General features: G+C 38.4%; 1 protein-coding gene and 1 pseudogene across 2 annotated transcripts; one reads left to right on the top strand and one right to left on the bottom strand.

Annotated features, from left to right (window-relative positions):
• Nucleotides 1-1,960: 1,960 nt before the first annotated feature.
• LOC137964026 (uncharacterized) lies at nucleotides 1,961-20,328 on the bottom strand. Of its 2 annotated transcripts, none has more exons than XM_068811287.1 (3): nucleotides 19,887-20,328; nucleotides 18,048-19,709; nucleotides 1,961-3,042 (listed from the first exon to the last, which is right to left on the bottom strand). In XM_068811287.1, exons 2-3 carry the CDS (start codon nucleotides 19,644-19,646, stop codon nucleotides 2,659-2,661), a joined length of 1,983 nt encoding a protein of 660 aa, XP_068667388.1. In that variant the 5' UTR covers nucleotides 19,647-19,709; nucleotides 19,887-20,328; the 3' UTR covers nucleotides 1,961-2,658. The 2 variants fall into 2 exon arrangements, with proteins under 2 accessions (XP_068667388.1, XP_068667389.1); XM_068811288.1 differs by having other exon boundaries at nucleotides 18,048-19,705.
• LOC137962055 (nucleosome assembly protein 1;3-like) lies at nucleotides 11,033-11,878 on the top strand (annotated as a pseudogene).
• Nucleotides 20,329-26,908: the final 6,580 nt, after the last annotated feature.

Genomic DNA, 26,908 nt, shown 5'->3' with positions numbered 1-26,908 from the left:
AGAAAAGTAGTAAGGCGTATAAACAAACATTATGTTGTTCTAACCAAAAAATAATATATGAGGTTATGGTTACAAAAACCACAACTAGAAGCAAAGATAATATCCTACTCATAAGAAAAAATTTAGAATACAAAAAAGTTCAAAATGCAGGTATACTCCTAGAAAGAGATACTTTAGAAAAAGAACGAACTTTGGCACCACCACATCCAGTAAAGGGTCAAATGCATATTGCCCGAAGGAAAAAACCACGGGCAAATGTAAATACTGGATATGCCAGAAGAAAAACATTTCGCTCGCGATTGTCCTAATGATAAGAAAAAACTACAGTACAATACCTATATGGTATTAGCCGAAGAAAAAGGACTGGAAATCATTCATCATGATGAAATCTAGTCAGACGATAAAGTATATGAACTTCATCTCGAAACAGAGTCTTCCACTTCGAAAAACTCAGAAAACATGTCAGAATCATCAGGAAATTTCTCTGAATGAGTATCTGCATAAATGCAAAGCATGTAGCCTCTGGAAATTCATATATCACGGTCATGCTTAAACTTTCGGGATATATCAAATTCCATATACACACCCTTGTAGATATTTGAAGTTCTTATTGTCTAGCCAAACAAAATTTACTTCCAACCAATTTATAGAAAACACTTGAAGTACCGCTTCAAGTAACCGTTGGCTCAGGAGATAATATTTCCCTTCATGCAGCAGACAAAAATGTTCATCTCGACATCGGAGGCGAAAAAATTTATGATCCTAAAATTAATAAGTTTAGGATAAAATATAAACTCAGGACCAGACTTAGTCCTAGGAAATGAATGGTTAATGTTCTACGCCCCTATAGAATAAACTCCAGACTACTACAAACTCCGCTATCGATCAAAATGCAAATAGACAATTCTGCAATATATGTATATGTAGTAAAATCTATTGAAGCTTTTGCCATTTCAGGCAATGGAGATGTTCTTCATCAAGTCTTCAAAACACGTAGCAAACGTGGTGATGAACCAAACAGGAAGCTCTTACTCTCTAACAATCCTAATGTTTTCTTTGCAGCTTCTTTAGTTGATGCATACCTTGATGAAGATCACTCTCAGGCAAGCCTTGCGAATGTCCATAACTATGGATTGGAATTGTCCATAAGATTACTCTCAAGCAAGCCTTGCGAATGTCCATATTTAATACTTGTTTTTTTATGGTCGTTACAACAGGAATGCCCATAGTAAACAAGGAAGCTTGATATTACTTTGGAAGTTAGAAAGCACACTAATCTTAAAAAAAAAAAAAAAAAAAGTTAAGAATGCATTCTAGTGGTATTATTTTGGAAAGATAGCCACATATATGAATTCCAAAACCCAAGAATACCTCTTTTTCCTTTTTTATTAGGGAAAGAACCTAAAATATTTTGCTAGTTCACGAGTCAGCAAATTGCCTCTATAAGTGCATCCACTTACTGTTGTTTCATTAAGAATAGTTTGGAAATTTCACACTTATAACTCGATTGCCTAAATTTTTTCTTTATATTTGGGGGCACCGTTGTCAAGGTTTTTATCACCCAAAGTAAGATCATCACTTGAGGTCGAAAAAAGGCAAGAGAAAAACACATGTAAGAGTGTGATTTCTCTTGTAAACTATTTCATCTTTATAGTAGATTACTGCAGCGGCAGAAGACACGATATAGTCTCACCTTGAGACAAACCTGTATAAATCTTATGTCTTTTTCTTCGTGCTTGTCTTTCTTCTTCTACAAACACAAAGATCTTGCAAAAAGTTTATCAACAAATGAACATCAAATCTGCAAGAATGAACAAGAATAGAACTTTGCTTAGTCTGAGGAGGTAGTAAAACATGAAAAGCTTGATCCAGAGAAGGAATGAAAAAAGCGCAACATGCTGACTTTTATAGACGACAATATATGCATAAGGTAAGAACTGCAAACTCACAATAGAAATAATGAAAGGCTCAGATGTCGGGGTACTATTATAATCGCCCTTCTTGAAGATGAAGTAAACTATTCTGACAGCAATTGCAGGAAAAATGTAGAACTCAACACCGATTGACGCCCCTTCAGGCTACCTACCAAGGAGTTTCCAGGAAACTCAGTCTCAAGGCCTCACAGAAAAATAACTGGAAGCGGAACTTTTCCTTGGGTATGCAGAGAAGATTCACGAGAATGACATCATAACCTCAAAATCATTCTTCAACACATCCTCCACCTAGATGCACCGCAGCAAACCACAGAGCACCATGGAAAATCAGGTTCCCCAATTATTTACCAGACCATCGGTAGCAATTTCATCGAAGCTCTCTCTCTTTCCACATTCTCTTTGGTGATTACATAAAATGCGGACACAATTTGAAAAATTCAAAATCTATAGCACCACCCGGGAAAACCGCAATTGCACAACGCACAAATCTAAAAGAAATCCAAATGGCAAATAGGAAGAAATAATAAACGATCATTAAAGATGTGGGGAAAATACCTTAAATTGTTATGGCACATGCAAGCCAAAAAGATATGGTATAAACAAGGCCCTAAACATATTTCTCAAACCCTCCCCCCAAAAAGGGCAGAAAACAGATGAGACATTTACTACTCTTTCTTCTTGTTTTCAAGAGGTCAATAAATAAATTAATCTGCTAATCTTGTCGCTAATCATCCAAATCATCAATCAGCTGCTGTTGCTCTTCTGTGTTTCTGGGTCCCTGCTTCTTACCCTTTTTGCTCTTTGCCTTTTTGGCTTTCATCCGCCTCTTCTTCTCATTTGCATCCACCCAAGTATAGTCAAACGGGATGAGGAAAGGGTCTACCTCATCCTTTCCAGACCGGCTCTCGGTGTCACTAGACTGACCATGGCTGCCTCTCATCCATGAAATCCATGACACAGAAGATGCTGTCTCTGATTCTTTGGCTTTACTTTCCTGAAAATGTGCAGGACTAGAAAGAGGAGTAGAGAATTCCTCAGATGCCTGAAGCTCTTCGAACTTGGTGAAAGTAACTAGAACCCTGATAGTTGGAACTATTGGAATTGCAACCTGAGAAGGCAGATTGAGATCAACATTCGACTGAAACATTATTACAAATGATTAAACGAAATGGAACAGTGAATGTTCATTGCACAGCATTTAGAAGATAACTCCCTGCTTCGACATCTAACAAATACATTATGATACAAGATATGAACACAAACATGAGAATGCTACACAGAGTATAGCAGAAAACCCCAAGAGACGTTCTGGACCATGGAGTTGGTTATAGCTTGTAATTTCTCTCCTACTGCATTTAACTTTCAGACTTCCAAGGTTCTATATCAATTCAATAACAAGCAGGAAAAACAAAACAAAAACAAAACACAAGAACCAAAATAGAGAGAGACAAACTTTGCGGTTCTATATGATCCTACATATCCATATTTCCCCTGATATTCTGAGATTCATGGCAGCCACCATAGACCTTTAAATGCCACAGTAAACTAGAGTAACTGCAAGGACTAAATTAAAACTAGACCAGTAGTGTATACCCACTCAAGCCACTGCAGAGATACAAGTAACTTAGCTTTATATATTGCTCATCACTCTGGATTGAAGGTACTTTCCCCTCTCTTGGCAAATCACTGCTCGCCAAACTAGTTTTCACGAAATGAGAACCATCGCCTTCTTGTTGTTTCAATGGTAGAGCAGGCATTATTGCTTGATTCATCTATTCTAAGAAATTGCAGCAACCTAACCTAATCTGCAAATGTTGTCTCGTTATACGCTAGAGATGGCCACCAAGATCAGTCAAATATGGAGATTTGTCTTAGTGGAAAAGCTGATAACTTGCCCCTTGTACAAAACTCACAGCCTTGCAGGACTGAAGTTCCCCTGCCTGACATGCTATTTACAATAAATTTTGCATCCACTACTGTTTTTGGGATATCAGTTTGTCTTTTAGTTAGAAGATACTCATCCTTTTCCACATATAGATTATATTAAGACAAGGTTTTTTTAAAAAAATGGATAACTACAAAAGTTAGAAGTACTTAAAGGGAGGTTAATATTTAGAATTCTATTCCAAGGATGAATTTTCTTCAATTCTTTCTCCCTTTATTTCTCTCCTATAAACTCTATTCCCAGAAGATATCTCACCAAGTCAGTGCATCTTTCAAACTGGGCAGTAGCAGCTGCCAATCCCACAGCCAGTTCAGCCAGTGATGGTGAAGCAAAGAAGAAAAGGAGGTTGAGGATGACAGAGAGGCAGCAGTACCTGCCAAAGGTCATTGCCATGCAACAATTCACTGTCACTGCCATTGATTCTGGTGAATACCAGAGGGGAAAGGAAAATTAGATAAGCAAAGGAAAATGACATAAGCAAAGTTATGAAACCAAATAGTTGGCGCCATCAGGCGCAATGACTTTACATGACATGCTAGTCTACAGGTGAAGGCATGGACCCACTTTATCGCTTGCAGCTTCTCATGGAGTGGATGATCAATAGCTATTTTCTTCTTTGCTCTTTCTTAACAAGCTCTATTTGGATAGGCAATTTCCATTTTCAGATATTTTCCTGCTAGCTAGCTTACTTTTTTTTTTTTTTTTTTGTTTCTTTTGGAACAGGCCATCTATTTTTCTTTTTCATTTACTTTATTTTTAAATGGGCTAGCTAGTTTTCTTCAAATTGCTTTTCAATTTTTTTGTATTTGGTCTCACATTCTGAGATCTGCTAACTCGGTGGCAAGATGTGTTTGCCAAGTCAGGAACAACCTTTCAATCTCTTGTTGTTAGGGATTTGTTCCCTGTTTCTTTGTAATTCTTTTGTTAATAGATACATCATTTTTCAAAAAAAAAAAAAAAAAACACCATCAACAAGAGTAGAGGAACGTAAAAATCTTGAAGTAAGACAAAAATAGTCAATTCTATTCTCTAATGCAACAGTAATAGCCATTATTATTAGTTTACACTAATGCTGGAATTAAAAGAGGAGAAAGGCATGTGTAAAGCAGCAGCCGTTAGGGATCAACTCAATCCCTAATCTCTTTTATTGTATTACTTAAGTGAAAATACAACTAAGGGCATAATTGCCCTTAGTACATGTGTTTGCTGTATACAGCCCTATAAAGCCAAAAAACAAACAAAAAATATGATCAGATTGATGTATCACTATCCTATGACCTTCCAAGCCAATAGAGATCATGAATATACATATGTAATGACTAAAATGCCCCTCATTCTATATTTTCTTACACCCCCTCAAGCTGGAGTGTAAATATCAAACAATCACAGCTTGTTACAAAACATCGAAGGCTTATGTTTTCCAAGAGGTTAGTAAAGATGTCGTTGAGTTGTTCAATGATTTCACATATAGTGTAACAACCTTCCCTTGCATTACAATATCTTTGATAAAATATCAGTCTACTTCAATATGCTTGGTTCTCTCATAGAAGATTGGATTGATAGCTATAAAAATTGCTACATGATCATCACGCTTCATAATCATAATAGGCACTGTAATGTAAAATCCCAACTCAACAATAACTTATTTTACCCATATGAGCTCACTCACTATGTAATAGACCCTTTCTAAGAGCTCCTTTCAAATTATTTAGATCAGCAATTAATTGTAATTTTGTGTGGATTCTTCATAATTGGCAAACAACTCTCACTGCAAACGATATGTATAGCCTAGTAATAATGGCATAAATCAACTTACCCACCAAACGCCTATACTGAATACTATCCTTAAATTCAGGGTTCTAGTCATCGTGAAGACTAGTGTTGACTTCAAAGGGAGCATCCACTAGACGTGCTCCCAATAGACTAATACTCTTGTAAAATATCTAAAATGTACTTCCTCTCAGATAGAACAATACATTTTTTACTTCAGCGTACCTCAATACCAAGGAAATATTTTAGCTGTACTAAATCCTTTATCTTAAAATGTTCCGTCAAATGTGTTTTTACTTGTTGAATCCTTTTAGGACCAATAACTCAATATCATCCACACATACAACAAGAACAACAACCCCAAATTGTCTCCTTAACACAAACATGAAATGATCACAATGGTTTTTCACAAAATCAAAATTCATAACTTCCTTGTTGAACTTTTCAAACCAAGCACTAGGACTTTGTTTAAGACCATAAATACTCTTGTCCAATTTGCACATTTTCCCAGTCTCCCCTTGGGCAACATACCCAAGAAGTACCTCTAGAAACTAAGGCCTCCATCGCTTCATCTATAACTTGTTTCCACTAAGGCATCCTACACCGTATGAGGAATAGAAAAATTAGACAGAGACAAGGCAAAGGATTTATTGGATGGTGACAAACAGTCAAAGGACACACATTTGTGTACTAGATGAGAAGTACATGATCTTTTTGCTTTTCGGAGCCCAATGAGCAAGTATAAGTTAGAGAATTCAGATTCTGTAGATGAAGAATGCAATGGCTGGAGCAGAGGGGATTTTTGTTGATGTTGGTCATCAGTGCATGGTGCCAAAAAAGTTGATTAGGAGGCTACATGTCAATGTTGATACACTTGCAGTGACTTTGAAGGTGATGGATGAATAGGTGCGGTACCTACACTTAAAATATCCATAACAGCTATAGAAGTGGATTGCAGACAACAAAACTGATGTGGGACAAAGCGCAAATGTTAATTGACGTATGAAATGCTGATTAGTTGTTGGATTAGAGAGGAAAAGGGAGAGAAAATAGAGAAGAAGAAAAAAGAACTGAGAATGAGAAATAGGAGAATTAAGAAGAATAATTTAGAAGAAGAAGATTAGAGAAGAAAGAAAAAGGGGAAGAAGAAGAAGAAAGGAGAGGGAGAGAGAGAGATACCAGATATAGGAATTTTATTAACTCACCTTCAAAACTACTTTCAACATCCTGTTACAACCTATAAATATCTAAAATTGAAATTTAAAATTTAAAAAAAGATAAGATCACTATCTGATCAAATCTAATAAAATCAGGAAAGATAAACTAAAAATAAAATTGAAATTTAAAATTCAAAATAGATAATATCACTATCTAATTAAATCCAATAATATCAGAAAAGATAAAGTAAAAATAAAATAAAAGGAATTATAAAAATGATTTCAATCATAATTGGTGGGCCTGATGGGCATACTGGCGTCCCCACTAATTCTCCCGCTATTGGAGAATTCGACTCCATTGGGTTTAACTCTAGGGGTTTGGATAGTACCTGAACAAACGGGATCCTGGATTTATTCAAATGCAAACCAAAATTCACAAATGGGGGAGGTTTTGTTTATATATATTTTTTGAAAATTATATTTTTCCACACATGTGAACGAGCACATGCACGGACTAAGGAGCATCGGGGTGGTGGTTATTGCCTCTCTTGGGAGTTAGGTCGTCCCTTCGTTGGTGCGGCAGAGACAACGCAAGGTGGGGAAATTCAGGCAAGGCACGACGCCGGCGATTGGCAGAGATGAGGAGTTCGGTGATGGCTAGACAGCATTGACGGATGCCGGTGTCAAATGACTGCGTTTGTAGCATCGGCGGGGGTCGGGTAGGTTCGGCTGTAGTTGGCAATGGATAGTCGTGCCGCATGTCTAACAACGGCCGATAGTGGCAGCTATCGGCGGGGAGGCCTGCTCGAAGGGCGGCGAAGGCAGGCAGCTTTTTGGATCGTAAGATTTTATTTTTTTCTAAACCCTTTTCCTTTTTTTAATCTCCATGAGCTTCAGAATAATCAGAAGCTTCTGATTAATCGAAGTTCTAGTTCGAGATCGAAAGGGAGAAATGGAGCATTGAGAAACTCGACATTGGCGACAACGATCTCAGCGTAGGGATGCATCGGTGGATGATTTTGTGACGGCGGGATGCCTTGGTGGACAATTTTGCATCAACGGTGACGGCTTGATCAGGCGATGAAGATTTTGTTATGCACACAATAACATTATTATTTTAATTATTTTTTTTAATTTACTTTATTTTATTTCCGTTTTAGGCCACAGGGTTATTTTTGGAATATTTTATTTATAGGGGTATTTTTGTAATATTTTATCTTAAACCCTGTAAGCGTGAACCCTATTTAAGTGGTAAGAGTAATGAGAAAGAGAAGCATTGATTTTTAAGTTAAACAGAGTTTTGAGTTCTCCTCAACGAGCTTAGAGGTGTGCGTTCTCCTTAACGATCCTAAGATTTTCAAGTTTCCCTTTGGCTTGATCTTCGTCTTCCTCTTCCTCCTCCCTACGAATCCATGTGTCAGATCCGGGACCATAACAACCGGTATCAGAGCGGGAACACAATGAGCCATTCCCTAGAAGAACGGATTGCCGTGTGTAGAGAATTATCCCTAAAAGAATGGATAGCCATGTGTAGAGAAGTGGCAGAAGAACGTGCACGGGGTATTCGCAATGAAGGGGAAATAATACGTGAATGGCGTACAGCTTCATAAAAAAAATTATGCAAGGAAGCAACTGGCTGTCGCAGAAAAGGTCATACGACCTCAAATCTCCAAGCATGAAATAAGCACCAAACGAGAGGCAGTCGATCGAGACGTTGTCTCGGACGGGCAAGAGAAGCAAGAAATCAAAGAGCCCTCTGTCTCTCCAGCGGCGGTGACATCCGAATTTGGGGACTCAAAAATTCCTAAATCGGAAAGGTATTCAGCACACCCTTCGTAGGAAAATTTGGAATGGGGTTCAGCATCAAACCTTTTCTCACCAGACGCCATAAATCTCCCCCAACAGAAGACACATGAAATCAGAGAACTCGCTGTCTCGGAAAAGCTCCCCAAACTTCCGAAATCAGACGGCGGGGACCCAGATTTTGGGAAATCGGAAGAGTATTCTGCCAAAATCTCGTTGGTAAAGGTTGATTTGGGTTCGACCTCAAAAAATCACTTCTCACAGCCAGCAAAATGTCTCCCAGAACAGCAGACGGAAAAATTCCGATATGCCTCTGTCTCGGCGAATCAGTTCAGTCGTCCCTCCACTGTCTCGGAAAAATTACAAGCAGCGAAGCCCTAAAGGGCTGCTATTCGTGACCGGAAAAAGAGGATGCGCCAACGGAAACAAATCCTGTGGGCTTTGGCTACCGGATTCGCACTCTCAGTGTCAATCTCGCTCTCGGTAGGCCAGCGGGGAACCCACATCAACGTATTTTTGGGTAAGTTTCTAACACACCCTCAATTGATATGTATCAACGATTTTTCCATGGGGGTGAAGGAGCTCCAAGGGGCCGAGCAGCAGCGACGCTGCTCGAATTTTTGGACGTGGTTTTCTGTTCCGGGAAGCAAAGAAACAGAACCATTTTGACGCATTTCCGGCTTGTGTGTATGACTTCCGAGAGGGAATTTTTCTGGGGATGCTGGGAAGGATAGAAATATTTGTTTGGATGCTGTTTTATCTTTCTATTGGCGTGAACAGCAGCAATGTGCATGTTCCGTATCAATTTGGTAACCTTGTGTTTAATTTTGTGGATGATTTGTATGCTGCTCGACCACTGTTTGTTAAAATTCTTCAACCAGGGCAGGGTGATGAACTTTTGTTGGGTATTCAACCTTGTGTGCGGACTGCCTCTGGAGGAAAGGGTACTTGTGCCTCAGGGCCAATGCCTTTCAAGCAAGCGTTCACTTATCAATTGCCTTTGAAGTTAGATCTTCTTGATGGAGGAAATGAGTCAAGCGAGGATTCTCAGATTTCTACTCAACAATTTCAGAGACCTCCTGAAGTGAACTTGAGAAATGTGTTGAATGGTATATATGCTATCATAACAGGTAGTTCTAAGGGCCCTGCTGTGATAGGAGATTCACGGGACAGTAAGTCCAATTGGTCATTTCTTGGTTCTAAAAAGAAAGGTAATGCAATTTTGTTGGGTATTCAGGACAGGGGTGAAGATTTGATGACTGTAGTAATGAGAGAAGGAGATGGGAAATCCAAATGTTTTGGATTTGTTAACTTTGCGAATACAGAAGATGCTGCTCTAGCTGTTGAGGAGCTTAATGGGAAAAAAATTGATGACAAAGAGTGGTATGTTGGGAAGGCCCAGAAGAAATCAGAAAGGGAGATGGAATTGAAGGGATGGGTTGAGCAGAATAATAAGAAGACTGTAGACAAGTTCCAAGGGGTGAACCTGTCCTTGAAGAACTTGGATCCTCAGCTTGTGAAGATGATTGGAGAAGAAGTTGTTTTGGAAATCACGGCCACTGGGATTCAGTACGTTTTTGCTCCATGTATTGCTGTTTGCAGAGACCCCAGATGGGGCCGTTGCTACAAGAGTTACAGTGAGGATCCAGAGATTGCCAAGGAGATGACAGAGATCTTCTCTGATTTACAGGGAAATATCCTTCAAGGAGGACGACTGGGGGCTCCTGATTTTGCTGGGCAAAAGAAGCTTGCTGCTGTGGCACTGCAGAATCCAGTGTTGCCAGCAGTGCCACTGCTGCAACCAGTGCTGATTATTCAGAAAGTAGTAGCAGCAGTGACGGTAATGTCTGTTCTTACTGCATGTAGTGGAGCTCTTGAGCCCAAGATGATGCTGCTATCTCATATGGCTGCTGCTATTGCAGTGCAGATAAGGGCAACACAGCAGACCCTACAAACTGATAAATATAATGCAGCCAAGTACCAGAAACTTTATGACCCAATATATACCAAGAAATAGGAGATAGTTGTTAAGGAATAGTCCCACATGGATTAGTGAGTACAAATATCTTGAGTTTATTTGTTGAGAATAAGGCTTCCTAAGGTGGCTAGTCATTTTGGGATGGGCCTTGGACCCAACATAATATGGTATCAGAACAGGTACTCATATGTGGGCCCGCACCTAAACTATTTACTTGTAGAGCCACAAAAGAGGACCTACACTTAAACTATCTACTTGTAGAGCCACAAAAGAGGGCCTACACCTAAACTGCCTACTCTTAAATTATCTATTTGTAGAACCACAAAAAGAGGATCTACACGTGAGGGGGAGTGTTAAGGAATAGTCCCACATGGATTAGTGAGTACAAATATCTTGAGTTTATTAGTTGAGAATAAGGCTTCCTAAGGTGGCTAGTCATTTTGGGATGGGCCTTGGACCCAACTTAACAATAGTAAATGGGGTAATTGAAATCGAAGAATCTACACCACCTGTTGAGGAGGTTTCTGAACAAGAAAATGCAGTTGAGGAGAAAGGTGTTCCCAAATTCTGGCTTACAACAATGCAAACTAATGAAGTGCTGGCAGAGGAGATACAAGAGCGTGATGAAGGGGCTCTTAACTATTTGAAAGATATCAAGTGCTCTAGGATTGATAATCCCAAGGGCTGCAAGCTGGAGTTCTTTTTTTATCTCAATCCATATTTTACAAATACTGTCTTGGTCAAAACTTATCACATGATCGATGAGGATGAACCCATTTTGGAGAAAGTAACAGGGATAGAGATTCAGTGGCTTCCAGGGAAGAACTTGACACAAAAGGTTTTGGAGAAGCCTAAAAAGGAATCAACGAACACCAAACCCATCACAAAACCAGAAAAGTGTGAAAGTTTCTTTAATTTCTTCAGTCCTCCACAATTCCCTGATGATGATGATGATATTGATGCAGAAACTGCTGAACAACTTTAGAATCAAATGGAACAAGATTATGATATTGGATCCACCATCAGAGACAAAATTATCCCACATGTTGTCTCAAGGTTTACTGGAGAGGCTGTTCAGGGTGACGAGTTTGATGATATAGAAGGGGATGAGAATGAAGATGATGAAGATGTTGATGAAGATGATGATGATGAAGAGGACACTACTGCCAAAAACAGGCCAAAGAAGGTATCTCCTATACGAAAGGTGAAGAGCGGAGTACCCCATGGGGTAGGCCAAGAGAGGCCTCCAGAGTGCAAACAGCAGCAGAGACAATGGTCCAGGTGGGGTTGACAAGAGAGAATGGTAAGGAGGCTTTAGGCCAAAAAAAAAAAAAAACTGCTACTAGGGTGGAATGCTCCAGTTTTGGGAGTCTAGAGGGCGGACACAACTACCACGGATGCTACCAGGTGGAGATGTCGGCATACAGACCCTACCTTCGAGCTTAAGGACAAGCTCTTTCTCCCAAGAGGGGTGTAATGTTATGCACACAATAACATTATTATTTTAATTATTTTTATTTAATTTACTTCATTTTATTTCAGTTTTAAGCCACAGGGGTATTTTTGGAATATTTCATTTATAGGGGTATTTTTGTAATATTTTATCTTAAACCCGGTAAGGGTGAACCCTATTTAAGGGATAAGAGTAATGAGAAAAAGAAGCATTGATTTTTAGGTTAAACAGGGTTTTGAGTTCTCCTCAATGAGCTTAGGGGTGTGTGTTCTTCTTAACACACCTAGGGTTTTCAAGCTTCCCTTTGGCTTGATCTTCGTCTTCCTCTTCCTCTTCCTCCTCCCTACGAATCCATGTGACAGATCCGGGACCATAACAATTTTTCTTCGTTCTATGCCATCTGCTTCTATTGATGGTAGCGATGTCGGAATTGTAGCATCACTTGGCGGAAGTTTTCGTTTTTTTTTTTCTTGTTCTGCTATGATTCTGGCTTTAAGTTCAGAGCTTGGATGATCCCAGAAGTTTGGACAGCTACGAGTTTCGAGGACAGGGGCTGGTTCGAGTCGGGAGGTGGTCAGACAGTCCTCTGGTCGAAGTGATCGGTGACTAGGTCAATGATTGCGGATCGAGTCTTGATGGGAGGTGTCTCAACAGAAGAACCGGACAAAGAAGGGACAATGCTTTGAATTTGGTTTGCCAATGGGACCTTCGCTCTGATTTGAGGGGAAGTGCTTTGACGACAGTTGGGGAAGAGGCAAGGAACGGTTAAGCTGTCAGAAGAGAGAAGAAAGAAAAAGAGAGAGGAGAAGGAAGAGGCAAGATTTTCACCCTGATATCAAATTGATATGGGACAAGGCACGAATGTTTAATTGATGCATGTGATGCCAATTAGTTGTTGGATTAGGGAGGAAAAGGGAGAGAAAATAGCGAGAAGAAGAAAGAAGAGTTGACAATGAGAAATAGGAAAATTGCAAAGAATAATTTAGAAGAAGAAGAATAGAGAAGAAAGAAGAAGGGGAAGAGAAGAAGAAAGGGGAGAGAGGGAGAGCCCAAAAACAGGGATTTTATTAATTCATCTTCAAAACTACTTTCAACATTCTGTTACAACCAATAAATAACTAAAATTGAAATTTAAAATTCAAAAATAGATAATATCACTATCTAATCAAATCCAATAAACCCAAGAAAGAAAAATTAACAATAAAGTTGAAATTTGAAATTCAAAATAGATAGGATCACTATTTGATCAAATCCAATAAAATTGGAAAGGATAAACTAAAAATAAAATAAAATAAAAGAAATTATAAAAATGATTTCGATCATAATTGGTGGGTCCACTGGAGTCCGATGGGCATACTAGTGTCCCTACCAAAAACTCTCCTCAAATGGGCTCAATTCAACCAATGGAGACTCACTAGATGATGCAAAGTAAGGTGTAGTCTCAAAAAACATAATGTCAGCAAAAATATAAGTTTTCTTGTAATAGGATCGAGTACTTGTATCCCTATTGATGACATGAATAATCCAAAGAGACAGATTTGATGGGACAAGGGGACAGTTTGTTACAAGTATTACTAAATGAATGAACAAAATAACCTACAATGAGGTTTTAACACTTGTATGAGAATAGGCCCCCATAGAACAAAGGATGACATATAATTAATCAAATAACATGAGGTTTAAGATTGCATTACACCAAAAAGACAAAGAAACATACATCTGAAATAACAAGGTCTGCGCAGCCCCAAGTAGATGCCTATTCTTTCTTTCAACTACCTCATTTGTTGACAGGTGTATATATACACAAAATTTGACAAATGATTCCATGCAAATCATAAAAAAAATTGACCTTTTGGTTAAGAATCTCTAGACCATTAACTGTATGAAAGATGCGAACGGAAACACCAAATTGGGTTTTTATTTCATTGAAAAACTTTGTAAATATATCAAAGAATTCTAATTTCTCCCGAAGGTGTTACACCCAAGCCACTCCACTAAAATCATCTATAAAGGACACAAAATATTCGAACCAAAGATACTCGGGACTCGACATAGGCCCCATACATTAGAGTGAACCAATTAAAAAAGGTTGGAACACTGACTGGAATTTGCTAAAAAACTAGCTCTATGATGTTTCCCAAGTTGACAAGATTCACACTTGAATGATAGATTAGATGGCAAAGAAGGAAGTGACATAGCTTAGATGGAGAAAGATGTCCCAAACTCAAGTGTCACAAATATGGTGAAGTATTTTTTGAGAGTGCCACAATCGTTGGAATAGACACACCATCCAAAAAGTAGAACCCCTCTTTCTCATGCCCGAAACCAATTGTCTTCTTTGTTTGAAAATCCTTAAAAACACAAGATGTGGGGTAATATGTTACAAAACAATTCAAAGATTTAATACTATTATTTATGGACAAGAGACTCACTGGAAACTTTGGAACAAACAAGACAAGTGATAGTGACATGTGTGATGTAGATTGCAGAGTGCCTCACCCTGAACCTATGAGATAGATCCCTCGATTAAGGAGCCACTTTGATAAGATTATGAAGGAAATACAAACAAGAACAAGGTAAGCATACCTGCCATACGTGTGAATGCTCCAGAATCAACGATCCATGAGGGACTAGATGATACATGTAGTGCAGTCATACTTGAGTTTGCCATGTTGGCACTGATAGAACTCATAAATTTCTATTATTCTGATATGGAGCATGGAAAGAGGAGCCAGAGGTAATTTGGGAATGTAATTATTGACTTGGGCGCCAACCTAGGGGTAGTTTGGCCATTTTTCTAGTGAAAAGTCAAAAGGCTAATCAAAAGAATGAGTCTTAAGTTAAAAAGTCATTTTGGATGCGAGTGTTAATTAGAGTTTCCTATTAGGATTTCTAGTTTGCTAGTTTTCTATTTAATGTAATCTCTAAATTCCTTGTTGATGTAATCTTTAGAGTTAAGAATCTTGGTTAAAGTAGACATTTCTTATTTGATGTAATGGAGAAATTATAAATAGAAGAAGCTTGGCTAGGGCAAATTAACTAAAGCCTAAACCTTTAATTATTTTTGCTCTCTTATTCCTCCCTCTTTCTTCCCTACTCGTGCCTCAGCTCCCCTTTCCTCTGTGTTACTCACTTTTTTCTCTTTTTTCCACGAGCTCTCTCTCTCATTTTGTCCTCTCTATCCCCTCTTCCCACTCGTCCCCTAAACCTAAATTCCCTCCCCATCTCTTCTCTCTCACGAGCCAACTCTCTTCTCCTCTCTTCCCTTCGCTTCCCAACTCTTTTCTATTATTCTTTCCTTCTCTTACCTCTTCATCTCCTCTACATCTACCTTCACTTAATTTTTCCAATCACTTAACCTTCTACTTTCACTCTTTCCCTATACTTGGCTGAAGAATATAACACCTCCCTTAGAGCGTTCAATCAGGCACTCGCAATGTAGAGGTCGCAATGGACGAGGATCTGATGTATTGTGAAGTAGGGGATGATGGTGTGGACATCAATTGACTCAATCGCTGAAGTAACTGTTGAGTTTCAATTTTTGAGTCCCATTAGTGAACATTGTCTCACCTTCATTCACATTAAAGTTGGCCCATACTGGTTTTACGAATTTATCCCAGCACTTGTCAAAAAAGTGATTAGTTTTTCCACAGTGGACACATCTCTATCACCTCTATCACCAGGTCCAAGACCATGAGTTGATTGTAAATAAAACGACCTCTTCCACCCCCTCCACGTCTTCTAGGGGTTTTAGATTTAGTAGGGGCAGAATTACCATTGAGAGTTGTAGTTTCACTTGTCTTAGTTTTCTTCTCACATTTATTCACTACTACACCTTCAACTCGAATAACCCGATTAAATGTCTTCTCAAGAGTGGTCACTTCATCATCTCTGCCAACATCTAAGCCTAGATTGCATCATACTCTGGTCCAGTCCCTTCTAGGAAAAGTGCCACTTGAATTTGATTCTTTTCTTTTCGGAGTTGATCAACATTTGTAGTAAAATGATGAAACGTACTAATCTTTTGCAAGACACCTCACATCTAAGTAAAATAATTAACAACAGAATAGTTACTTCGTCATATGCTGAATATTTGGTATACAAATCATAAACTTTGGATAAATTGCTTTCCTAAGATAAGATAGATTCCGATGTAACCCAAATTTCCTTATAAGTGTTATAACTCATCACCTGGTCACCAAATCTAGGCTCCATACTATTAACGAGCCAAGTCATTACCTGTCTGTCGTTTGCATCCCAACCCTCTATCATAGGATTAGGAGGATCACCCTAAGTTACTCAGCCTTTCTCTTGCCTTTCAAAAACACTGATCTTGACCAATTTAAGTAGTTATTCTCATTTAACTTCACTGAATCAATTTAAATAGAAAGGCAGACTTTGCTCTCAAAATTTTCAGAGGGGTTTGTTGAAGTAATAACCTAGCCACTAATTGGCCATTTCTACCACAACCAAATAAGACAGCAACCAAGAAACAATCACAACCAAGAATAGTCCAGAAAAACAATTATTTTACCAAACATAACCTGGGCAGGTTTTAGGGGGGCGCATACTCAAAAATTGAACTTAAGAGTATATGTCACAAACCCTAGAAACCAAATCCAATCCTTCAACCACAATCTTAACCAAATTCAGACCCAAAACAGTTTAACAATTCCAATGAATTATATTGCACAGACTTAGACTAGTCTACACAAACACAAGTCAGGTCTAGGAAAAAAGCTCTCGAGGGACACAATAACACATAATAACGGCTGAAATAGACAGTACAAGCCATCAACCAAGTGGTCATGGCACAAGAAAAAGGGAAAAGATCTGATTTTTAAGTATTCAGAAGAACAAATTTGTAGAAATTCTCCCAGGAAAAGTTGCTGGCTTAAAAAAAATGGAGACCGTGTAGAATTTCCCAACCTCGAACTTTATTGCTTTGATACCATGTAAATTTGTATAATAAAGAAGTAAAGAGAAGAGTAAGAAGAAGGAAAAGAGAGAAGAGAAAGCTGCATGTAGAGGAGCAGCTGTCAGGGATAAACTCGAGCCCTAATCTCTTTTATATCACTTAAGTTAAAAAACAATTTAAAGTACAGAATTGCCCTTAGTACATGCGTTTGTTGTATACAGCCATATAAAGCCAAAAACGAAAAAAGAAAATATAATTGAATTGATGTATCACTATCCTATGACCTTCCAAGTGAATAGAGATCATGATTATACATGTGTAATGACCAAAATGCCCCTGATTCCATATTTTCTTACATTTTCCATTAAAGAAGGCTTTTGAATGACATTTGCATTGTACAACATACATGATTCTTTTTTCCCTGAAAAGCTCAACTAGTTTCCTGCATAGAGCTATCTACCTCTATTATGTAATGTGGTGCAGGCAATATTATATAATGATAAGTGCAGTGGCAGGATTCACTGGAGCAAAAACAGAAACAAAACAGTCGAGGAAACAAAAATCCAAATTCTTCCATGAGGGAAACACAGACAAGAAATGGTTTAGGCATTGTGGATTACACATTTGACTCAATAGCCACATAGGTTATGAAGTTCAACATCTAAAGAGAAGAACGCTTATGCACTCAAAACGCAAAAAATAAGCACAACAGCAAGATGTAGCATAGTGCAGAGTGTAGAAGATATGCTCATAACTGCACCAAACAGTCTTCATGTCATAGCACATAAGAGAATTACTTAGGATTCTGAAAGTTATTTAATTAAAAAAAACTAATAAACTGAGACGAACAACCAAAAGAAACAAATCTGAAACACAAACATGGGTAGCCACTCAAACAACTATTCAGGTAACCTTATTGTTAAGCAGAACAGTCAGATAAATGGAATGAAAACTCCAGGCATGATTAGTCAAGAAACTAAAACAAAGAAAAATAACCAGTCACTATAGTCAAGAAATCAAATCTGGATGGCAGAAAAGAGAAATAAAATGAAAGCGGATCATACAGGAGGAATGCATACTGACAATTACCTTAACAGGAAATGTGCCCTGAGGGAGTTTAGTGGTTAAAAGCTCCCGTAGTCTTCTAACAGCCTTAACTTTGTTTGCTAAAATATCAAGCAATGGCAAGAGCTCCTCTGTTTTCAAAGGGAAGTCCGGTGTCAACCATAGAACAGGTCTCAAACCTTTCTTGTACTCACTCTCGTGCTTAGACTCGCTCCCAGTACCAGTTTTCTTCTTCTTCTTACTGCTTTTCTCCTTCGCTTTCTTAATATCTCCATTATCCTCCCTCACAAACTCAGATGAAGATTTTTTATGATGATCATCCAATTTTGTGTTTTCACTTTCTGGCGCCAACTTTGAGAATTTTGTCAAGATCTTTGAGTCATCATTATCATCACCAATCCCGCTCTTTGGTCCCTTCTTATTCCAACCAAACCAGCTCTTTTTCTCTTTAGTAACACCATTCGGTCCTCCATTCTCACAGTTGGCCCCCACACTATTTCCCTGGCAATCTAAGACTCCATTGTCCTCCTCCTCCACAAACCCATCTGAATTTCCCATTCGTAAAGCTGAATGTAGCTGCATCCTCTCTTCTGCAGTCAACACATCATCATATTCTTCTTCATGGTCAACATTACTTACCATCCTGTCCTTATCCTCCCCTCCAAAGAGCTCCTCATCAGTCATGGCACCTGGGACTCGCCTTGATTTCACACTAACCATCACATGAAGCATATCATACACCTTTGCTTTCCAGCTCCCAACCATCTCAGTCCTTTCTTGTCTTCTCCAATTCAAGTGGGGAATCAGCTCAGCCTGGGTAACATCTATCCCAGGCCGATACATATTAGTCTGGGACATCAAAGCAACCTCATGAGAAACCTCTGCTTCGGTTGGGCGTTGCCCAGCACCCTCCAGAGCATTAGTAATTTCCTTCTCCTTGTGCGCAAGTACAATCAAAGACCCTGGTGGTAATTCCTGATCCCCAGAGGAGAAACCATCCCCAAGAAACAGAAAGGTTTGATCTGACCGCTGGATCCGGAAACCATCAAATCCGGCAAGCGTCATGTCAGCCCGGAGGTTGGACCCACGCTTCCAAATGCGGTACGTATCCGAGGGGGCAATTCTACCAATAAATGGAATAACGGAGCTCTCAAAATGGAAGGTGATTTCCATATAAAAGTCTCGAATTCGGCCTGCTGAAGAGATGATTCTTGGTAGTCGGCGGCACCATTTGGCCCAAGCAAGGGGCTGGTAGTGTCGAGCTATGATCATAGCGATAGAGTCCTCACGGGTACATACAGCTTCTTGAAGGGCACTCCAACCATTCTCGTTCTGGAGGCTCCAGTCAGCTCCGGCAGACATGAGAATCTCGGCAGAGACAGGGTCCCGTAAACGGACAGCCAGATGAAGAGGAGTCTCCCGCCCAGGCACATCTCTGCGGTCAATCACGGCCGACACCGCATCAGCTTGGAGCTCGGCAGCGAGGGATTCGGCTTCTGTAGTCACCTCGCCCGCTTTCGGAAGACGAGGAAGAGTAGAGACGATTCGCCGGAGACAGACATGGTCACGGCAGGCAACGGCCAAGTGAACCGGACTATGCGCATACTTCGAAAGATCTTCCATTTTTTTCGTTCCTTAATGAATTTTCTCCTCTAATTGCTGTTTGCACTCATTTTGTTATCCTGTCTATATGCCAACAGGGTTTAGGTCGAAGACGAGACTGCTTTGCTAAAAATCGATCTACTTTTACTCAACTTTTTTTAATTTTTTTCTCCTTACAACCCAAGATTTCCAGCACTATCAGCTCCAAGGCTATTTTCAAAAGTTTAAAAATGAAACAGTAGAATCACAACAAATCCTCACCTGAAACGCGAAATCGACCCCCTCCACTTCCAAGCTCCCACTTCTTACAGATAAGCCGCCACTTTCCAAAGTTCATAACCAGATCACTGAACAGATAACCCCAGTTGTTCTCATCCACCCACTGCTCAGACGAGAAACTCCAAGTGCAAAAGCAGTTAAAATTTCCCCTGTTCGCAAATCACAACGTCAAACCCCACACCGCGCAAAAATCGCGAAAAGAGACCACCAAGAAGCCGCTGCGATCGTGAGGAGTGCTCGTGAAGAAAATTCACCGACCGGACGTCGAGTTTTTTTCAGCAGCTCACGAGCAATTCCGGGTCACCATGGATCGGTCGATAAAAGCTCCCTGGTGCTGCGCTCAGATCGGCCCTTGATCTCGGTTTGATCCCACCATTAATACCGACAGGACGGAAAAGACCGGACTCGACCAAACGCCCTTCACCTTCTCCCCCCCCCCCCTCTCGTTGTTTCTCTCTCTAGCAAGGCTAAGCTGGTCCTCCTTTTCTTCCGGTAAAGGTTACATTTCAGAGAGTGATTACGTAAAAAATTATTGCATTAGCCAAATTACCGCCTCCGGCTGACCTCAGTCCTGCCCACTCTGGCCGACTCCGTCTGATGTCTCTGAATTTTCAATCAAAAGCCCTCGTGACAAAACAATACCACTTCAGTGCCATTACTTTTTTCCTGGTGATTCGAAATCCCTTCCTTTTCTTCTCCGTTCGGATAAACGTTCGGCTTGGCCGTAAATTGGTGGGGAAACAGGGGTGCTTTGGAAATTGAGACTGGTTTCAAATTTGGCTTGAGAAAGAGAGAACCAGGCAAGTGTTGAGAGTATTATAACCACCACCAACCAGCATCTTTTTCAGCTGTCTTCCTTTACTGTGCGTGCTGGCTTTCATGAGTCGATGGTCTTTTTTTCTAGAAAGGATTTGCTTTTGGAAGAGGGGGTTTAAAATAAAGGAAAAGGAATGTGGATGGGAGGGAAGGCGCTTGGCCGGAAGAGCCGAGACAGCTCTCGTCTGCAGATGGTCCCCCTCCGCCCCTCTCCCATGTGGTTTTCTCTCGTTAGTGACCGAGGAGGCTCCAAGTTGGCGCGGTGGGAGGGGCCGTGTCTCGTCAGCTTTGGAACCGAACTCACATGTCTCCGGCCCACTCTTCAGATTTCATCAGAGTACGGTAAGAGCTGCCCAAGAATTTTAACAACTTGGGGTGAGTGACTGCTGACTGACCCTTCATGCCCCAACTCCCCTGTTTGACACACGTAACCCTCTTATTTCTTCTAAATTCAAACCCGCGGTTGACTCGTTCTCGTTGGAAAATCCTAAATCAGTTTGTGTGCGTGCAGGGGGGGATATAGACGGTGAAATTATTTTTATTAGTAAAAAATAAAAATTTGTTAGTGCACATAAAATATTTGGGTGAAAAATAAATTACTTAACGAATTCATTTTCAGTAAAAGTGAAATTTCTTAGTGAATTCATTCTCTCTTATAACTTGTGTCTTCTTGCTCTTGCTTTCGGACGCTCTTATTTCCTCTCTTTGTTCTTTCTACTGCAGTTTCTATTATACTTAGGGGTGGAATCTAACTAAGCTGGTTCACGAACGACTCATTTCCAGATCGGTTTATTTGGATCTTGAACTTGAACTCGATCGAACCATGTTTCGGTTCAAAAGCTCGCGAGACAACTCTTTGTCTTTCATTCTCGACTTCTCGGCAATCAGGAAGCGAAAATGGGGATTCGGCGGGAATATCGATTTTGCCTTTCTTATTTTTCATTTTTCTTATTCGATTTCTTACTCTCAGTCTCCGATTTCTTACTCTCATCACTAATTTCTTCCTTTTCGGTTTCCGATTTCTTACTCTCATCACCGATTTCTTCCTTTTCGGTTTCTTCTTCTAAGGGGAGGGACTACCCTCCATTCCCTTTGATAGACTCTCTCCCACTTTACGAAAAAAAAAAGAGTGAGGGTGTAATAACCACCCTTTATAGGGTAGAAAAAAGGGAGAGAAGAAACAACATCCTCCCTTTAGTCTTTTTGTGTAAACAAAACAAGGAGATCACCTTTTCTGTAATGGACAGAAGAAGCAATACATTTCTTCTCCTTCCCTTGACATAGATAAATAAATAAATCTTTCTAATGTTATAAACAGAGTTAACATTAGAGCATTTAGGTGCTTGGATATGAAACTGCTGGAGTGGATTCTTGCGTTAATGGTAGAAAAGATGGTAAAAGATGTCTTTGGCAAAAGGACATGGAAAGGAGCCACCGTCCTAGCTAATATCATCCGAATCCTATCGAGTAAACGCCATGGGAGTCGGATCCCCACAGCTCTAAAAGTTCAATCTATAAAGACGAGACACACTTTCTCCTTCGTTTCTTTTGCCGGCTCAGCAGGAGAGGCCCTTTCCCTTCTGGCCCGTGTCTTGCCAGAACACCCACCGTTCTCCTCGGCCATTCTCCATCCGTATGAATAAAAAGATTGAAGGACAATGGGCTCCACCCTGCGGTCCTCCTCTTCCATCTTCATCTTCCTCCCTATCCTCTCTGTAAGTGCTTCACCAATCTAACTGTGAAAATTAGTCAGATTGGCCTACCTTTCCCTCTACTAGTGTTTTGTATGTCTCAAATCTGGATAAGAGCTTGGTTAAACTTGGTTCAATCCTCTAATTTGTTAGAGTTTGATAGTTCTAGATAAATTATTTAAAATAAATTAGAATATAAGACTTTAAGAACCTTAAGCACTAAGTTTGTTGACCGTAGGTTGACTCTCATATTACTTTTGATTATAACAAAACTTAATTGATCAAACAACTTAAAAATCTAAATATTTCAGGTATTTCACCTTCAAGATTAAATGTATCTCAAGGTTTAAAGCTTCAAGCCAAAACTCAAAACCTCAAGAGCAATTGAAGAACGTCTCTTGAAGAAACATTCACAAATAAGAAGACAATGAGAAGACTAGAGTTCAAGTTTAATAGATAAATGTCTAAACTTCATTTCCTTAAGTACATATGTGAAATCGGAGCTTTAAGTTATAATTTACACTAAAATACGTTTAGAATCATCATAAACATCATTTAGAATATGCTAGAGCAATTAGAAAAAAACATTCTCATGTTTTAAAAGTCTACACTTTTGAACTGGCATTGGATTGATCTATTGATCACTGGTAATGATCGATCATCTAGAATTGTGCAGGCTAGAAATATAAAACATGATCGATCAACCATAGTCGATTGATCAATCATCCAGGTCATGGTTATTTCATGTTATAACGCATGATCGATCATCCCACCTAACTGATCGATCAGATAGAACCTTGCCCATTGGGGACTTAAAACATGATCGATCATGGGAAAATACACTAATTGATCATACTCAGAATGCACAGCTAGAGGGAATCTCGATTGATCGATTAACCTTTAATAATGATCGATCAAATTAACTTTTTTGGACCAACGGTAACTTATTGATCGGTCAATCCATCAATCAACAAGTCACTGTCTGACAAAAAAATAGTCATTATGATCGATTAATCGATCAATCACTTTACAATGATGGATAGATCGATCAATCATTTTACAGTGATCAATCAATCAAAGTACCATTTTTTTCAGACAAACAAATAACAACTAGTTTAAGTTGGGGAAACTATAAATACCTCCACCAAACCATGTGTAGAGAAGTGATCACATTTCCTTTAAAAAGTGTTTTAGAGTGAAATAGAGAGCCTCACAATTTGAAAAATCTCTTTCCTCTTTCAATCAATCTTTGCCTTCATATAATCCAAGCTCCTTCATCATGTCACACTGTGCTACAAAAGAGAATGAAGCTTGAATCTCTCAAGGATTAGCATCTAGCCAAGAAAGGGTGTAATTTTTACCTTTCTTTTATTTGTATTTTTGAAAGGTTCATCTAAAACCTATTTTATCTAGATAAAAAAAGCCTACCTAGAGTTAGAATCTAGCAACAATCTCTTGGGGAGACTAGGATTATACAAATCGTGTATTGAGCTAGACGTGGCCAAAGAGAGCCGAAATCTCTTTTGTAATTTCCAGCTATTAGAGTGTATAGTGGAAATTTTACAAGTAAGGGTTCTAAGGCGGTGACTACCACTAAGGGAAAATCGATAACAAAAAATTTATTTGTCCCTGTGGTATGTGCATTTTATATTTAACTTGAATTACTTGTATGCATGAATTTTTTTTTATTATACGCACAACTCACTTTTAATTTGATAATCTCAATCCCCTCCCTCCTCTTGAGAAACTACCTGTGCCAACAAAGTTTATATAAACTTAGGTGCATTGAATTATCATTAAAGTTGAATTAAATACATAAAAATTACTCTCCTTTTGTTCTATACTTTTTTATTCTCCTAAATGCATTTATGTTGGATATTTTGAGGTTTTTATTATTCTACTTATTTTTAACAAATTTTAATGATAAATTTGACATAATAGTGTTTTTTAAACACAACGAAGTAAGTTATATTCATGTAAATAGAATAATTTTCATAAGGAAGAAAAAAATGGGTGTAGCCAACCTTGACAAGAATTGAGTTTGACCCTCTCCCTATTACACAACAAAATGTCACGTTTTGAATATGTTGAATAATTTAAGAAAGTATCAAAAAGTTAGTAACATATACCACCCATTGATATAATATTTACACTATTTATCAAATATATCATTGAAACATTTAATTCAATTCATTCTTGATCTAAATACTGTAGCAACTCATAAATACAATAATTACCAGGTTTTCATGCTTAACTACAACAAAATAAAGTTTCTTTTGCACTTCTAATTATGAACATTTTACTTTAGTAAACAATCTAATGTCAGTTGTTACACAACCTAAACCTATCACAAAAACATTATTAAGATGGTATTAGTCAAATAGATAGATATTAGAAGCTTGGTGTCATATTTGGAGGCTCAATTTCAAATAAAATTAAAATTATATAATTAATCAATTTTTAAATGGTAAACAAATAATCAAATCAATAACATGTTGGATTACATCGATTGACTAAACAAGGAAAATACCTTGATTAACATGTAATTTATTTAATGGAATGCATTTCATAAATCAATACCACCTAGAAAACTGATTGGCATTGATTGCAAAAATGAAGGAAATTTAAATTCTTAGGGCTTGTTAAGAACCCCCAAAAAAAAAATGGGAGAAAAAGTCATTTTATGTTGCTTGGCAGCAGAGAATCGTTGAGAGAAAAGAAAATAAGAAGAAAATTCACTCTTTCTTAGTTGCTAATTTTCTCTCAAAATGATGGAATTGTGGAAGAAAAAAAACAAATAGAAGCTTAAGAGAAAATTTTATTGGCCTGATTTGAGATCCACATTTTCTCTCTTGAAGAGTAGCTTCGATCCTCTCCCTTCGTTGTGAATATGCTCCATTATTTGAGATCACATATTTCTTCTTGGTTGATTACTACTTTCCTTCTTGTTCTTCTTCTTCACATTCTACCAATTCAAAGAAAATTAGATACAATGTGAGGTATCTAAGATTAACTAGGGGATTTCTTAAAATGATTTTACATGAAATATTTTATAAGAAACAACTTCACTTTCTCATAAAATAATTGACATTCCCCGGAAGTTTCATCTCTTCCTCCTTCAACCAACCAAACTCTTTTTTCATTTTTTTCTTTTCTCTATCAGTGAAGGATAAGAAAAGTAGATTTTTTATATGATTGAGAGAGAAATCAATCTAGCCATTTCAAACAGACATGAGACAATGTCAATGGTCGATCATTCTATTTCTATTGATCGATCAAAGACCTTAGCAAAGTGACTGAAATGTAATCTTTTGATTTCCATTTCACTCTTTTGGCACTACAATAATGGGATGTGTTCTTAAAGCTCAAAATGAATTGAGGTGGGTTGGTCATGCCAAGTTGTCCGTGAAGCTTAGAGAAACTGTCAAATCTAATGGTTTAGTAAAAATATCTGCTAATTGGTTTTTGGTGAGGATAAACTCAATTTTAATAACCTTGGTTTGGACCAGCTCCTTAATAAAATGATATCTAATTTCTATGAGTTTTCATCTATAGTGGTGAACCGGGTTCTTAATTAGAATTATGGTGCTCATGTTGTCACAATGAACTAAAATTTCTTTTTTCTCTAAGTCATAATCGTCTAGTTATTGTTTCATCCAAAGAAGATGAGCACAATAACTTGCACATGCTATGTATTCAGCTTCGGTAGTGGATAGTGCAAATGAATGTTGTTTCTTGGAAAACCAAGAGACAAACATTTTTGCAAGTAATTGGAAACTACCACTTGTACTCTTTCTATTAGTCTTGCTACCGACAAAATCAGCATCCGAGTAACCAACTAGATCAATGGCTAAAGAGCTTGAGTACCAAAGACCTAACTTGGATGTCCCAAGTAGATAACAGAAATTCTTTTTACTTCCACTAAGTGAGATTCACTAGGATCGAATTGATATCTAGCACATAGGCATACCGAGAACATTATATTTGGTCTACTGGCTGAAAGGTATAGTAGGGATTTTATCATGCTTCTATAGAGTTTTTAATTTATGGCCCTACCGATGTTGTCCGAGTCAAGTTTCAAGGCGACCTCATGGGTGAGCTAATTGACTTAAGATTTTTTTTATTTAATTTCTTAAGCAATACCTTAGTGTACTTGGACTAATATATGAATGTGCCATTTTTGGTTTGAGTTACTTGAAGTCCAAGGAAGAATATGAATTCACTCATTAAACTCATTCTTCATTACACAAGTAAATTCTTTACATAGAGATAGATTTTTAGAAGCAAATATGATATCATCCACATAAATTTTAAAGATAATCAAGTATTGATCATGGTTCTTAGTAAATAGAGTCTTATTTACGCTTCCTCTCTTATATCTATTCTTTTCTAAGAATTCGTTTAATCTTTCATACCACACTCCTGGAGTTTGCATTAACCTATATAATGCTTTATGTACTTTGTATACATGGTCAAACTTACTGACATCTTCAAATC

This window comes from Aristolochia californica, unplaced genomic scaffold (assembly GCF_029961685.1).
Source record: "Aristolochia californica isolate CCGP_79_NKW_82.1479 unplaced genomic scaffold, dmAriCali1.0.hap1 SCAF_4, whole genome shotgun sequence".
NCBI lineage: Eukaryota > Viridiplantae > Streptophyta > Magnoliopsida > Piperales > Aristolochiaceae > Aristolochia > Aristolochia californica.
This window is presented reverse-complemented; position numbering and strand designations above follow the sequence as displayed.